This window comes from Phyllostomus hastatus, unplaced genomic scaffold, assembly GCF_019186645.2.
Source record: "Phyllostomus hastatus isolate PE091 unplaced genomic scaffold, TTU_PhHast_1.1 phas_contig_58, whole genome shotgun sequence".
NCBI lineage: Eukaryota > Metazoa > Chordata > Mammalia > Chiroptera > Phyllostomidae > Phyllostomus > Phyllostomus hastatus.
In genome coordinates, this window is record NW_025333916.1 from 30,595,672 (window position 1) to 30,610,913 (window position 15,242).

Genomic DNA, 15,242 nt, shown 5'->3' on the forward strand with positions numbered 1-15,242 from the left:
CTACCCTAAGCTGCTTATCTAAATTATCAGTGGGAAGTAAATCTGTCAATTTCTTTAATCTAGAGCTTCTTGGACCTTGATGAGCCTACAGATCACCCAGGGATCTTGTTAAAATAAAAATTCTAATTCAGTAGGATTGGGGTAGGCCCTAGAATTCTGCATTTCTGACTGCTCAGGTGATGCCAATACTGTTGGACCTTGTACCTTTGGCATACGGTTGCAAAATTTTTATTTTTATACCAAATGCATAATTATGTATATAAAACTGAAATTATAGTATACACACTATTTGTGTTCTATGGTTTTTTTTAGACATTTTATTTATTTTTAGAGAGAGGGAGGGAGAGAAGCATTGATATATGAGAAAAACATTGATCAGTTGCCCAACCCACTGAGCCACACCAGTCAGAGCTTCTGTGTTTTTTTTATACTTAGCTTTTACTCCTATTTTCAGCATAATTTTCATAATTATTATATTAATTGCTATATAAACTATAGAATTAATATATTATTAGAAATTTACATATATTCTCAGTTATTTTGTCATTTGAGTTAATGCTGCATTGAATTCCTCTGGGCATACAGTTTTTTGCTGTTTAATTATTTCCCTAACATAAATTCCCAGGAGTAGTTACTAGGTCAAGGAATAAGAATATATTTGTTGTTTAATGGGTACAGAGTTTCAGTTTTACAAAATGAAAAGAGTTGTGGAGATTGATGGTGGTGATGATTGCACAATTGTGAATGTTTCTAATGTCATTGAGCTGAACACATATATGATTAAGATGGCTAATTTTGATATGTATATTTTACCATAATTAAAAATGTTTTAAAATAAAAATGTTATCCCCCCCAAAAAAAGAATATCTTTGTATGTTGCTGCATAATAAACAATTTGGTCTTTTAGAAGGAATGACCAAATTGCAGTGCCACCAACATGTTCATATCACTTGTACCCATATTGTCTTATGGTTTCTTAAAATCTTTGCTAAATGGTTGAAAATTATTCTTAAAGGATACCTTAATTTGCATTTTTATTTCTATCAAGAATGAATGTGAACATTTGCTTTAGCAGCTTTTTTTTACTCTCTGTATTTCTCTTATGTGAAATATATATTCATATCATTGGCCTTTATTTGTATTAGAACATTGGTCATTTTTTTTTAGATATGTAAGAATGCTTTTTATAGTATATTCAATTATTTTAAGTAAATACTTCTCTAATTTTTGTTGTCTTTTTAATTCAGATTTAAGAAATGAGTAACTTTATCATTTTACATCCTACAGGTGAATTATGGAAAAGTTTATAATGACAGTAGAAAAGGACTGAAATTTGCTGTCTCCTGTGGCTGCAGTTCAGAATTTGTTTTTGTGCCATATGGTAGCACCATTGCTGTTTATACAATTTACTCAGGAGAACAGATAACTATGCTTAAGGGACATTATAAGAGTGTTGACTGCTGTGTATTTCAATCTAATTTCCAGGTAAGCATGATACTTAAGGGAATTTAAAATGTTCAGGTAGCTAATTTGCCAGGCTAGTTCTATGTAAAAGAATAAATTGTAATTTCATTCTGACGAATTATATTGGGTTGGCCAAAAAGTCTATATGTTTTTCTTTCCATGAAATAAGACACATTTCTCACTTACACCAATAACTTTATTGATTTGGATATTTTGAGTATGTCAACTATCTGCTGCATGGTATAATGTCGATTGTTCTCAATTAATGTCTTGATTTGATCACTATCAACTTCAACTGACCCAAATGAAACAAACAAAAAAAACCACAACTGAAATGCAAAGAAAGATTTGTGCATTGTATGGAGAAAGTGCTATGACTGATTGAACGTGTCAAAAGTGGTTTGGGAAGTTTCATGCTGGCAATTTCTTGCTGGACTGTGCTCCATGGTCAGTTAGACCAGTTAAAGTTAATAGCTTTCAATTCAAGACATTAATTGAGCATGCTTTTGCATACAGGCTCCATTTATTTAGCTGTTGAAAATTTCTGGCAAGTTAAAATAATTTTTGTGCAAACAATCTTTTGGGAAAAGTAGAATATATGTGTCTAATATCAAAATATAGTTTGGGTATCTTGATTTATGTTTGTGTGAGTCTAAAATTTTATTTATTTCTTCCCTTTATGTCCATCATTTTCTTTATACATTTAGGTACTCCTATTTTGGACACATAAATAATTGACAAGAGTTATATCCTCTTATTGGATTGATCTCTTTATCATTATGCAGTGTTTTTCTTTGTCTCTTATTATAGCCTTTGTTTGATATAAGATTATTACCGCAGCTTTCTTCGTTTCCGTTTGCATGAAGTGTCTAGTATCTTTTTCCATCCCTTTACTTTAAGTCTGTGTATGTCTTTTGGTCCGAAGTGAGTTTCTTGTATGGGTCTTATTTTCTTACCCATTCAGCTACCCTTTGCATTTGCTTGGAGCATTTAATCCATTTACATTTAAAGTGATTATTGATAGGTACATATATTGCCATTTTCTTGTACATATTTATGTTCCTCTTTGTTTTTTCTTCTTTAAGAAGTCACTTTAACATTTCTGGTAAAACTGTTTGGTGGTGATGACTTCCTTTAGCTTTTCTGTCTGGAAAGCTTTTTATTTCTCCTTCAATTTTAAATGATAGCCTTGCTGTATGAAGTCTTGGTTATAGGTCTTTGCTTTTCATCACTTTGAATATTTCATGCCTATTTCTTTTGGCCTGAAATGTTTCTGTTGTAAAATCAACTGACATTCTTATGAGAGCTCCCTTGTAGGTAATTGTCTTTCTCTTGGAGCTTTAAAAGTCTCTCTTTGTCTTTAGACTTTGACATTTAATTTTGATGAGTTTTGTGGGCCTCTTTGAGTTCATCTGTTTTGGGAGTCTGTGCTCTCTGGACTTAAGTATGTTTTCTCTTCACCAAGTTAGGGAAGTTTTCAGTCATTGTTTGCTCAGACAGGTTCTCAGTCCCTTGTTCTCGCTTTATTCATTCTGGTACCCCTGTGATGTGGCTTTTGTTACACTTCATCTTGTCCCAGAAGTCCCTTAAACTATCCTCATTTTTTAAAATGATTTTTTCTTTTTACTGCTCTGATGTGGTGTTTTCTGTTACCTAGTCCTCTAAATCACTGATTTGATCCTCTGCTTTATTCAGCCTGCTATCAATTCCTCCCCAGTATACTCTTTATTTCAGATGCTGCATTGCTTATTTATGAGTGGTTCTTTTTTATGGTTTCTATGTTCTTTTTTCTGTTTGCTATCTCTTTGTTTGAGCTCACCCTAGGTTCAATGAGAATCCTTACAACTAGTGTTTTGAATTTCGTAACTGACAGATTGCTTGCCTTCATTTCATTTAGTTTTTTCTGCAGATTTCTCTTCTTTCATTTGGGGACATGTTTCTTTGTCTCCTCCCTTTGGCTGCCTTTCTATTTGTTACTGTATCCTACATAGATCTGCTCTGTTTCCCAGTCTTGGTAGGGTGGCCTTATGTTGTAGGTGCCCTGTGGGCCTCAGTGGTGTAGTCCTGATTACCTGAACTAGGTCCACTAGGAATGTCCCCTGTGTGGGTTATGTGAGCCCTCCTGCTATATTTTAGACTTGATTGCTGTTGATGTATCCTTGGGTGGGGTTGGCCCTGATCACTGTGTACAAGCTGCTGTGCAGGAGCTGAACTCACAACAGAATTTGTCCCCAAAGGATCTTGTGCTTGTCATGATCTCCCTTTGGGTGTGGCACTTATGGAACTAATTCAGTCATGCTCTCATGTGGTCTGAAGCCAGCCACTGGATGTGTTGGTTCCAGGGCATTTTCGGAGGGGCTCTGGTGCAGGTCACTGTCAGGCACTCCCTGTGATCAGTCCTGGGCTACCTATTAGGAGCTACAGAGTGATTCACAGTTGATGTCTGCCTCTGCTGGGCCTGGATGGGTGTGGGAGGGACTAACCTGGGCATCCAGTACCAAGCTGGGGGCAGGTCAGCAAAAGGCCAAAGGCTCCCTAAGATTTCATCTCCACTTGCCAGCTGGATGTTAAGCTCAGCTATTGAGTCTCTGGCAGTATTTAAGTTGTGTGAGGCAGGCTCTGAGTCTGGCTAGGGGCAAGTGGTATTCACCAGGTTGATACAAATTCAGACTTGGCACCAGTACTGGGTCTGAGGCCATTCAGCGAAAGTCTCAGGATACACCAAGGCCATCCATCACCCACCTGAGGCCTGCAATGCTTTGTAGTGTGGCAGTGTCACAGGAAACCATCAGTGTAGGGCCAGCAGAGTTCAGCAGGCTAAAACAAATTGAGATTTGGCTGTGTGGTGGGAGGGCTGTGCATAGGAACAGTGGTGTCTGTAAAGCTCATGGGGAAAAATGACCCTCGCCCCAAAGACACACAACTCAGTCTCTCCCTTTGTGTCTCTGACACCCTCTGAGAAGTAGGGTGTCAGAGACACACACATTCCTAGATCATGAGAACCTTCCTGGACCTCTTTGAGAACCTTCCAAGAGAGACCGAATCACAGTCACTGGCTGGCTGCAGCTGGCAGGCTCCCCTGCAGGGTGTGAGCTTGGTAGGGGGGTCCATAGGGAGTCGGGTGGGTGGGACCAGTGCATTCCCCAAGGCTGATGCCATACTGAGGGGAGTGCTGTACCCAGGAAAAATGGGCAGCTGTGGGCAACATAGGAGAGGAACTCAATGCAGGGACACTGGTGGCTGTCCCTCTAGCCCTCTTCCCAAAGGTACACAACCTAATCTCTCCCTGTATGACCCTAGGTTGCTCTGAATCATCATCCTCAGCTGGAGCTCAGGGTGAGTGCCTGCAATTTAGATTTTGTATGCTGGCCCTTTAAAAGGGCTCCTGGTTTTCTAGCAGCTTCCTCTCACCCTGGCAGACAGAATCCCCAGTGATTTTCACAGTCAGATATCATGTGGGCCCCTCTTCCCAGCTCTGGAGGCTGGACTGGGGAACCTGGTGTGGAGTTGAGCCCCCTTACTCCTTAGGGGGGTCCTTTGCAGCTGAGATAGCCCTCTGAATTCTCAAGCACTGCCTATGGGAGCAGGGGCAGCCCTTTTCTTGTCTCCACCCTTCAGTCTCAGCATGGGTTTTTGTGTATTTCTTACTTATAAGACTTCTTGTTCAGTGACTCTTTAGTTGGTCATTCAGGTTGATTATTCTATAATGTAGCTGCAATTACAATTTGGTCTTGAGATGAGGTGAGTGTACCTTCCACCTACTCTGCTGCCATCTTGGATCCCTCCTGAATTTTCTGATTTTGTTTATAGCATTGTAATTATGTAGGAGAATGTCCATATTCACAGGTAATAAACACTGAATTATTCCAGGGTGATAGGGCCTCATGTTGGCAATTTACCTTCATGTTTCAGGAAAAAAACTACTTTTGTGTTACATTTATAACTTTTCTGTAAGCATTGGTGTTTTTTTCTAATCTAATTAGCCAACTGAACTCCTACACTTACCTAAAAAGCTTCAAAACTCAATTCTAATACCTCCATTTAAGTAAAGTCTTTATTGAATCATTCTGATTGAAGTGTTCTCTTTCAAGCTCTCTTTCTTGAACATCTACAAAATTTTCTTTGTATCTTTATCAATATAGCAGTACTTAAGCATGAATTGCCTTTTAAGTTTAATATCTTGGGTATGTGTCTTGCCTTCTCAGAAAATTAAATTGCTTGAGGGCATTGGACATATGAATATATCTCCGCATTATCTACAGTTATTATAACCATATATACTATATTTCATAGTATAGTTTTATATCATTTTGTTCTCTTTAAGAAATTTAATTATGTTTAACTAAATCTAATTTAATTTTTTACATCTATATTTCTTTTTTTAATTTTATTTTTTAATTTTTTTATTTTTATTTTATTTTATTTTATTTATCTTTAGAGAGGGAAGGGAAGGAGATAGAGAGAGAAACACATCAATGTGCAGTTGCTGGAGGTTATGGCCTGCAACCCAGGCATGTACCCTGGCTGGGAATCGAACCTGCGACACTGGTTCGCAGCCCACGCTCAATCTACTGAACTACGCCAGCCAGGCTATATTCTTATAAATAACTTCATAATCTTATTTTTCCTTTATTCAGAATCCCTATTTTTTTTTAGAAAAATACTAGTTGTACCAGGTTTCAACTAGTCTTTGAGAAGAACAATAATAAAGATAAATAACTAGATACCAGAACAGACAAAAGTTACATTGTTAATAATATTTGTGTAGAAATATGGAAATTATTCCTGAGGGGGGAAAAATCACTTAGTCATTCAGTTTTACAATCACTTAACACTTTGCTACTTTTTGCTTTTTATTCTTTTTGTTGCCAAGTAGCTTTTTTTTCAATGGACCTAGTATTTTACATCCTGTTTTTTTCCTTCACGCTCCGAGTATTTGGTGTATATCTTATTCTTTTCTCTTGACATTACTATGAGTGATTTCCCATGTCATTAAATAGTCTTCAAGAATAAATTTAATGGCTATATATAGTAATCCATCATATGAATGCAACATAAATTTATATATAAATCATTACTCAACTTTGGACAATTATTTCTTTTTTTATTAGAAATATAATACTTATGATATCCTTGAATTCCATGTGTGTCTTTGGCATGACTTAGAAATGCATACAAGAATTTTTTATATATATTGAGATTCTGTTTTCGGAAAAGATTATACCAGTTTACGCCCTGTGTATATGACCGAATCTGTTTCACTCTCCCATAGGAATGTTTCCGTACAAACCAATATAATATATTCCTTAAGGTTTTTGAGGTAGGGAAATGAACATCGTTCAGCCACGTGCCAACAGCATATCCTAAAAGACACTGACACAGATGGACTACGCATCAGCCCAAGTTTTCCCTTGTAGAATGAACTTCTCAATGAGCATAGCATATGGATCTTAAAGGTCCTTAAGTTGAACAGCAGCCAGTTAGGCAACTGTGAGCTAGGTAAAACATTATGAACTTTTGGCTAGAAACTCATATGGTTTCTTCATTGGAGTCTTATTAAAACTTAGTTACTGACAGAAGACAAACTATTTCTTCCATTTTTTTTTCTTTCTCTACTTTGACACTTGAAATAAACAAATACTATAAATGATAAAAACCAGTATGGTGTTGACTGTTTTTGTAAATTTTTCACATTAGCAAGCTCCGAGGCATCATAATATTGTGTTTATATAAAAGATATACTACATCAACAAATAAACATTTTTAAAGGGCACAAGTCAGTTCTTTGGAGTAGAAATAGAGGTAATCTAATTGATGTAAACTACAAATTAGTCATTTAAAAATTAATGTAGTTTGTTTCATATTGGTATCAACTTGAAATTAACGCAGTCATCTCTTTGCTTTCCATGTTCTAGGAACTTTATAGTGGTAGCAGAGACTGCAATATTCTTGCTTGGGTACCATCCTTATATGAACCAGTTCCTGATGATGATGAGGTAAATATCATTTGTACAAATTGTATAGTGACTTCTAAATCATGAAGAAAAGTTTATTAATGTACTTTATATGGAAGAAAATTTTAAAGCACTTTTTTGCTACTTTCTTAAAAGAACAAATTTATAAAGTTGAATTAATTACTATTTACATTTTTATTTACTACTTCTTTTTCCAGTGCATATGTGCTTTTTTTTAACACACTTAATACCATGTTTGGATGTACAACTTAACATCCTACTTTTCTCAATATTGTACAATAAGCCTTTTTCATGTCATTAATAACTCTTGTTTATAATAATATAGCATTCTGTCATTTACATACCATAATTTACTTCAATATTTACTCATTTGGAGACATTTGTTTTGAACATTATTAATAAAGTCAGTATCCGTTCATAAGTTGTTTATATTTCTGATTACTTTTTTGGATAGAATGGATGACATTTCTAAGGCTTGTTTTTTTTTTTTTTTTTTACACTGTCAAGTTTTATCAAGTTACATTGCTACCAGCAAGCAGTCTGTTAGTTCCTATCTTAAAGCATAAATTTATATAAATATGACAGTTTAAATAAAAAGCCTTAAAAATTTGATAGATAAATAAGGATGAATCCCTGGTCTTAAGTAGTAGCCTCTGTATTTTTTTACTTTTATGTCAAGCTTTTTGTAGGTGATATATTTCCTACCAAAGATTTTTTTACCAAGCACTGTTAATCATCCCCAATTATCATAATTTCTGCAGTATAAAAAGGCTAATGTCTAAAAACCAATGTTTCTATGTATAATTTTTTTAGACCTGAAAATATAAATGTGGTTAGTAACACATTAAGTTAATCTTACTCAAGTCAGAATAAAAATAAAACATCTTATGGAGATGGAAGAAAATCATTGAGAGAGCAAGTTTGAAATTCTAAAAACATTTTTCATGTATTTAGTTCCTTTATGAAAACAGACCTCTGTCTAAACCACATGGAAATGAATTTTTATGGGGGTAGTAGGTAGCATTTAGAAGCTATTGACAAGATATATTTCATACCTAAATTTGCAACTGCTATGGTTCCTGCAGTGTAAAGCCTGTGAATAATTTTCTTTTGGCCCTAATCTAAATGACAGAAGGAATAAAAACACGATGGTAAATTTTCAAGCAGCTGGCCAGACACTGTATGAATATTTCCAGATTTTATCACATATCTATTTTGGTTTATTATGGCATTGATTAATTTTAGTGTTTAGCAGCTTTAAATGACTTAATATCCTTCTGTAGAAAGCTTAATATGGTCAAATATTTTGGTTCAGCCATTTATTTTGCATTATTATTTAATTACTGTGTCCTGCTGTTTGGTAATTACTATATATATTATATACACACACACACACATGCATGTATATATACTACATACAATTAGTAAGTATATAGTATACACAGTACATACAGTATAGTTTTATAATCCAAGTTATAGCAGTATAGGTCCTATTAAGGAAGTATAACAATTACTTACCAAATGAAAATAAAAGTAAATCAACTATGACTTATGTTTAGAAAAAGGATATTAGGAAAAAACTGTAATGTTTAATTTATAAAGATAGTATGGGATTCTGATGGTTGATTTTCTTATATAGTTAGTGGTAGTTCAAATTTGTCATCTAGAAAAAGTTTTGTATATGAGAAATTAACCTGAACAAGCAGCAAATCAAATAGGGATAAACAAGTTAGCTTTATTTTTGTTTTAGAGCTATAAAACTTTATCTGTTAAAATGTACTGTTTTACTTTAAGATAGCCATCATTCTCATATTAATATAAAATGGTATGTGCCAAGATTATTATCACAGAACTTTAGTTTGAAAGATTTCTGTGAGTATAGGTGGAACATGAATGTGATCGTGATACAAATCCCAGTAGAGAAGTCTGTCTACACAAGACCCTGCTCTCTGTGTATGTATATTCACTGTTTAACTCTTACTTAAAAGTTTTTCATCTCAACTGTCCAATAAGTGATTCCTGCAGTTTCCCAGAGAGACAGCATAACACAGTTCAAAACAAAACACACATACACACACTCCCTCACTCAGTCTTTAGTTTCAGGTACTCTAAGTAGTAATAATACTGGTAACTGGGTTTGAATCCCAGTTTTGCCACTTATTAGTAATCTGGGACAATTTTATATCTCCAACTACAGCAATATAATGCTTAGGTTTCCTTTCAAATCCATCCTTAGATGAGCTATACTTCCCCATCAACCAAGATATAATGGATAATAGGAATAGGTTTTATTGTAGTTAAGCATAAGTCCTGTTACTTAATTGGCAGTCTTAGTATACCTGAGGAATCTACCTTCGTTTTGTCCCCTCTTCGTAAAACTTAGTCACGGTCAAGGCAAGCCTATATGACTCCTAATCAGTTTTTCCTTTCTGAGATCTATAGGTCACCACATTACAGTTTAACTCTGACCTCTTACCAAGAATCTTACTTTATTTTGTTGGTTACACAATACAGAGATGTTTTACTTACCATTTGTGTTGGTGTATAATTACTTGCTGATAGAGACAACCCTATATTCTACCTATGGAGACTTTCCAGTAATTACCATTAAGAAACTTAGAATTTATCAATATATATGTGTGATAGATACTTGGTTTTGCTGTTCCTCCCCAAGTTTTTGGACTTGGACTAGATCCCCTCTAAACTTTTGCTTCCCTATCTCCATAACATTCAGATCTATCTTTCAGTAGAACAGGCAGCCTGGTGAGGTAGAGATGGTATGTTCAAGCATAGAAAGGATGTCCACTAGGAGATGTAGAGAAAACCAAAACATTTCATCAGTGTAATTCAACCACTTCATCAGTGGGTCTCAAACAATATGTATACTACATCCATACATATTTTTACTGCAGCTTTTAACTATAAGTATGATATTTTAGTTGTGATTTTTAGCAATAAAACTTTTTTAGCAATATATTTTTTGTAATACTGTAATAAATTTATATTTTTATCCTTTACTAGTATAAACAGTAAAATTTACATGCAACTACATTTCTTTTTGCACTTTGTTTTTTTGCTCACCATAGCAAAAATAAATTACAATAAAATACAATTTTGCTTCTTTCTGAGTCTTCAAATGAAATTTAAATGTTTAATAGGTGGTTATATATTGGGCTTCCATAGTGGAATTTGGAGGCATGACCTTTATATGGTTTATCCATGCAAGCACATTTTTGATAGATATGTAAAGCAAAGTAAAGGCTTCCAAAGATAGAGTTGGAGAGATGAATCACTTAACCCATAGGGATAAAACGTCTTTGAATAAACTCTCACTAAATAACCTAACTTAGTAGTTAAATTATAAACCCAGAAAGATAGGTAATTAGGTAAACATTTGAATGAAGGAATAAATAAACTTCAGTATGCTACTCTTGCAAGCATATGGACTACTGCTAGAAATAAGTGAATAGCTGAAGTGTGATAATAGTTTTGTATCTGGATATTCAAGGTAGTGATGATTGCTAACATTAGATTTAGTAATAGTGACAATATCCAACATAAGGTTGGTGGTAGACTCTAACCTATAGTTTTAACAGCTACAAAGGATGTTTAAAATATATACTGTTTTATGATACTTTGGGTATTTACTAGAAACACCTACTTTTTCTATAGCTATATTTGTTTGAATTGTGGTCATCAAAAAGAATTAAATATTTTCAAGCAATACAGTAAGGGTTACCTTTATCACAAAATATTGCTATATGTTATAAAAAGCAATACTGATGTAAGATAATTTAAGGGTAGTCTCAGTGCTAATATATTATTGGTTTTGGATCTCATAGCAAATGTAAAAGCTGCAGAATAAGAAGCAAACCTGGCTCATAATTCCTAGATACCCCAAAAAGGGAGACCATCTTAAAGCCCTTTAGTCATTTGCCAGAGAATAAAAAGATAACCATTTAAAATGTTTTCAAGAAAGTGAGTTGATTTAAAATACCACAGATAATTAAAATTCCTCTAATTGTTGGTTACCCTAATCAGGTATGACTCTGAAGTTGTAAGAATACTGTGATGTTTTGTTGTTTTAGATTATGAGACTGATGCGCTGCCTTCTGTGCTAAGAGAGCGGGTTGTTTTGTTGTTTTGTTGTTTCAAACAACATCTACCAAATGCACGTTATCTTTCTAAGAAATCTCCTAGGGAAATCTATGTACTAACAATAAACATGGTACCATTTCGGGCACATTTTGCATTGCTTCTGAACTGCTTTACCAACTATAAAAAGTAAACCTCACAACTTAACCAACATTACTTTTTGAACACAATATGTTATTGCTCATGTATGGATAGTTGCTTATTTATAAAAGTTAGGTAGACCCAAACAATAAAAAGTTGTCAGTCAGACTATAGACCTAAGTCCAGTCTTAACTGCATGGCTGGTAATTTGTTACCTTCTCCAAGTAGTACCAAAGAGTTGCAGAAATGCATTAAGCAATAGCATCATGGTATATGTATGCATGTGTGTGCACGAATGCTCTCATGAGCTCACTTGTAGGTATGTGTTGTGAGGTAACCACTTTGAGGGAAACAGATAATATGGATAAAGTCTGGTATGTCTATTTAAAGTGAAATCACATTATATTGTATATGGGGCATTTCTTACATTACTTTTGCTTTTTTTTTTTCATTTAAATTGTTGCAGTACAATTTTCTATCTTTTACTCCCATCCCAACCCACCCACCCAACTCTCCCCTCCTCCCTCTCATTTCCACCCGCCCCTAGTTTTTATCCATGTATCCTTATACTCGTTCCTGTAAACCCTTCCCCTTTTCCCCTGGAATTCCCTCTCCTCTCCCCTCTGAACTCTGTCAGTCTGTTCTTTATTTCAGTGTCTTTGGTTATATTTTGCTTGTTTCTTTGTTTTGTTGTTTAGGTTCCTTTTGTCTTGAAATTAACAATTATATAGTTTCTTTCAAAATATCTCATTGTTTTTCAGTTGATATGTTGCACAACTGTATTGTGAACCTAAAATCATGAAATAGATTAATCGAATCTTCCTTTTCCCCCCTATTCTTAGACTACAAGCAAATCACAGTTAAATCGAGCATTTGAAGATGCCTGGAGCAGCAGTGATGAAGGATGAAGATCAATCCTAAGTACCTTTGCATCTCTATTGATGAAATTTTTTTAAATGGGACTTTTTTTTTAACTGTTCAGTGAAAGCTAAGTTAGCCCTGAATTTGGGTGTTTTTCCCCCCATGTTTTAAAATGAGGTTAATATTTGTACAAGGTCCTGAAACTGACTTATATATAATTTCTTTAATTAAAACATGTCTCTTGATCCCAGTTGCTGTGGCCTGGGATGGCCCCTATTGCTATAGTCCAAGGAGACAAGTCATGGCACCCACATGTGGGACCTGGAGCAGACTCTGAACTGTGAGACGCTATCTCTACAGATGTGCAAGTGGCAGTTAACAGCACTGGCTTTCTCCTACTGGCTATGTCATCAGCCTGTTCGTTTTCAGTTTCAAGGATGATTTTACTGAGGGTGATTATACCAAAAATAATAGCTGGAAAGTTAGCATCAAAAATGTTTTATTCTTTCTCATTCATGTATCCAGTTTTTGCAATGATTTAATTTAGTTTACTATTGTCTAGCCTTATGTTAAATATTTTTGGATTCAGTTCCACAATCCAAAAAGTGCATCACAAGAATCTTTTTAACTTGGGAGAACCCTATGTGTTCTTTATTTTAATGCATCAGGTGGCAGCTTGTACTCACACTTGAACCTCCTTTCTCTGAACCGTGTTAAGATGTGACCAAGTCTTACTTCATTCATCAAGGCAAAAAGTGTCCTGACAGGGGATCTGGGTTAAACATGAACTGTTAACCATGAAATTTCTGTTTTGCTGTCTACTCTTACTGTGTTATAACCCAGAAGTTATTATCATGAAGCTAATTTTACATTTCCTTTGTTCCTGGATGTTATCAGCAGGAGACTAATAAAAGAGGTTTTTGTGAGCTCAAATTCCAAATATACAGTTGTTGAGGTTTTTTAATTTTTATTTATTATTTTTAAAGATTTTATGTATTTATTTTTAGAGGGAGGGAGAAAGAGAGGGAGAGAAATATCAGTGTGTGGTTGCCTCTCACGTGGCCCCCCCAGGGGACCTGGCCCACAACCCAAGCATGCACCCTGACTGGTAGTCAAACTCGCAATCCTTTGGTTTGCAGCTTGTGCTCGATCCACTGAGCTACACCAGCCAGGGCCAGTTGTTGGGTTTTTAAGTGTGTAATGTTAGGCCTTATAGCAGACCTTTTTGGTCAGATGTTTTACATACATTTACTTCTGTATGTTGATTTTATTAAGTAAGTTCTTACCATTTTTTCCCATTTTTATGTAATTGTTTTATTTTAATTGTTGTTCAAGTACAGTCTTCTGCCTTTTACCCCATCCCAGCCCACTCACCCAGTCCTCCCCACCTCTCTCCCGTTTCCACCCCCAGCCCTTACCATTTTATTCTCACTTTTATCCCCTTGATGAGGATGCTTACAACTTTTGAGAATGCTGTTGAAATTGGAAATTATTGTTTTTTGTAACTCAGGAAAAAGTTTTCTCCAAACCGCAAATAAGTGTATTGCTGCTGCTGCTTCTTTTTTTTTTTTTTTTCCCCATAAACTAACCCATTTATTTTAGGCTAACAGTGTTTCAGATTGTGGCACTTCTACTGGTCTTTCAATTTTTTCAGTCTTCTGAAAGCCAACTTTACTCTGATGGGAGAGTGAACAGTAGGTCCAGGCACCACTGGCCACTGTTTTCATGCAGGAGCCGCAGTCACAGATCCCCACAGCTCTTCTCTTCACCTTGGTTTTGCCATAGACAGAGGAGGAGTATTTGACATGCCAGCTGATTTGAATTTTCTTCACCATTATCCTTACGGCTCCATAACGGTTCCCACATTTACCTATGAGCCTGACCTTCTTGGTGCATTTAGCAATGTCACTGCAAACTAGGTTGGAATCCCAGAGAGTATATTGCTTTTTTTCTAGTTAAATAAATACTGTCAGTCCTCCATATCTGTGTGTTTCACACTGGCAGATTCAACCAACTGTGGATCAAAAATATTCCCCCAAAAAGAAAGGTACATTGTTGATAACATGTACTGGTTAGGCCTATGCTGGTTATGTCGGTGCTAAACACACACAGAGGTTGTTTTTTTTTCTTGTCATTATTCCCTAATTAATACATTATAACAACTATTTACATTGTATTAGTTATTAAAATTAATCTAGAGATGGTTTAAAGTAAACGGGAGGATGCGTGTACTATACCATTTTGTATAAGAGACCTCAGCAATCCCCTGCAGATACCAAGGGGTGGTTGTATATAAACTCACTGTAAAAAATTCCAGCAGCATAAAAACTTACCAAAAATATGTAGTGGTCATGTAGAGTTATACTACTGTACGGTGACCACTACTGACACTTTGGTGTCATGCTTCCAAGTATCTCTGTGACACATGTGATCGACATCTCGTTATTATCATGGAAACCCTTCTCCTCCCATATCAGCACCTCCTCCCCTGTCTTCTATCCCTTCTGCCACAGTCCAGTTTATCAATCAAGTGTGTGTTCTTTCACATTATAATCCAAAGCAGACATAGATGGGAAGTATTTTTATTTTGCAAAACTGGAATATACACAGTCCTGTCTCTCTCTTTTTTTTTTAAAGTTATAGCTCATAGAAATCCATGTATTTTTATATAACTAAGTATATTGGCTATATTGTCTTATTTTCTCC

At 35.3% G+C, this 15,242-nt stretch overlaps 1 protein-coding gene across 4 annotated transcripts in view; it reads left to right on the forward strand.

The window, feature by feature from the left end:
* Nucleotides 1–15,242, forward strand: part of ERCC8 (ERCC excision repair 8, CSA ubiquitin ligase complex subunit) — a 52,285-nt gene that overhangs the window by 28,482 nt on the left and 8,561 nt on the right. For 2 of the 4 annotated variants that reach the window (XM_045848263.1, XM_045848267.1), the window contains 3 exons: nt 1,288–1,485; nt 7,380–7,460; nt 12,518–13,478. In XM_045848263.1, the coding sequence (XP_045704219.1) occupies nt 1,288–1,485; nt 7,380–7,460; nt 12,518–12,583 (345 nt within the window). In that variant the 3' untranslated portion in view covers nt 12,584–13,478. Of the gene's footprint in view, nt 1–1,287; nt 1,486–7,379; nt 7,461–12,517; nt 13,479–15,242 lie in introns of those variants that run through there. The other 2 variants (XM_045848264.1, XM_045848265.1) reach the window with 2 other exon arrangements.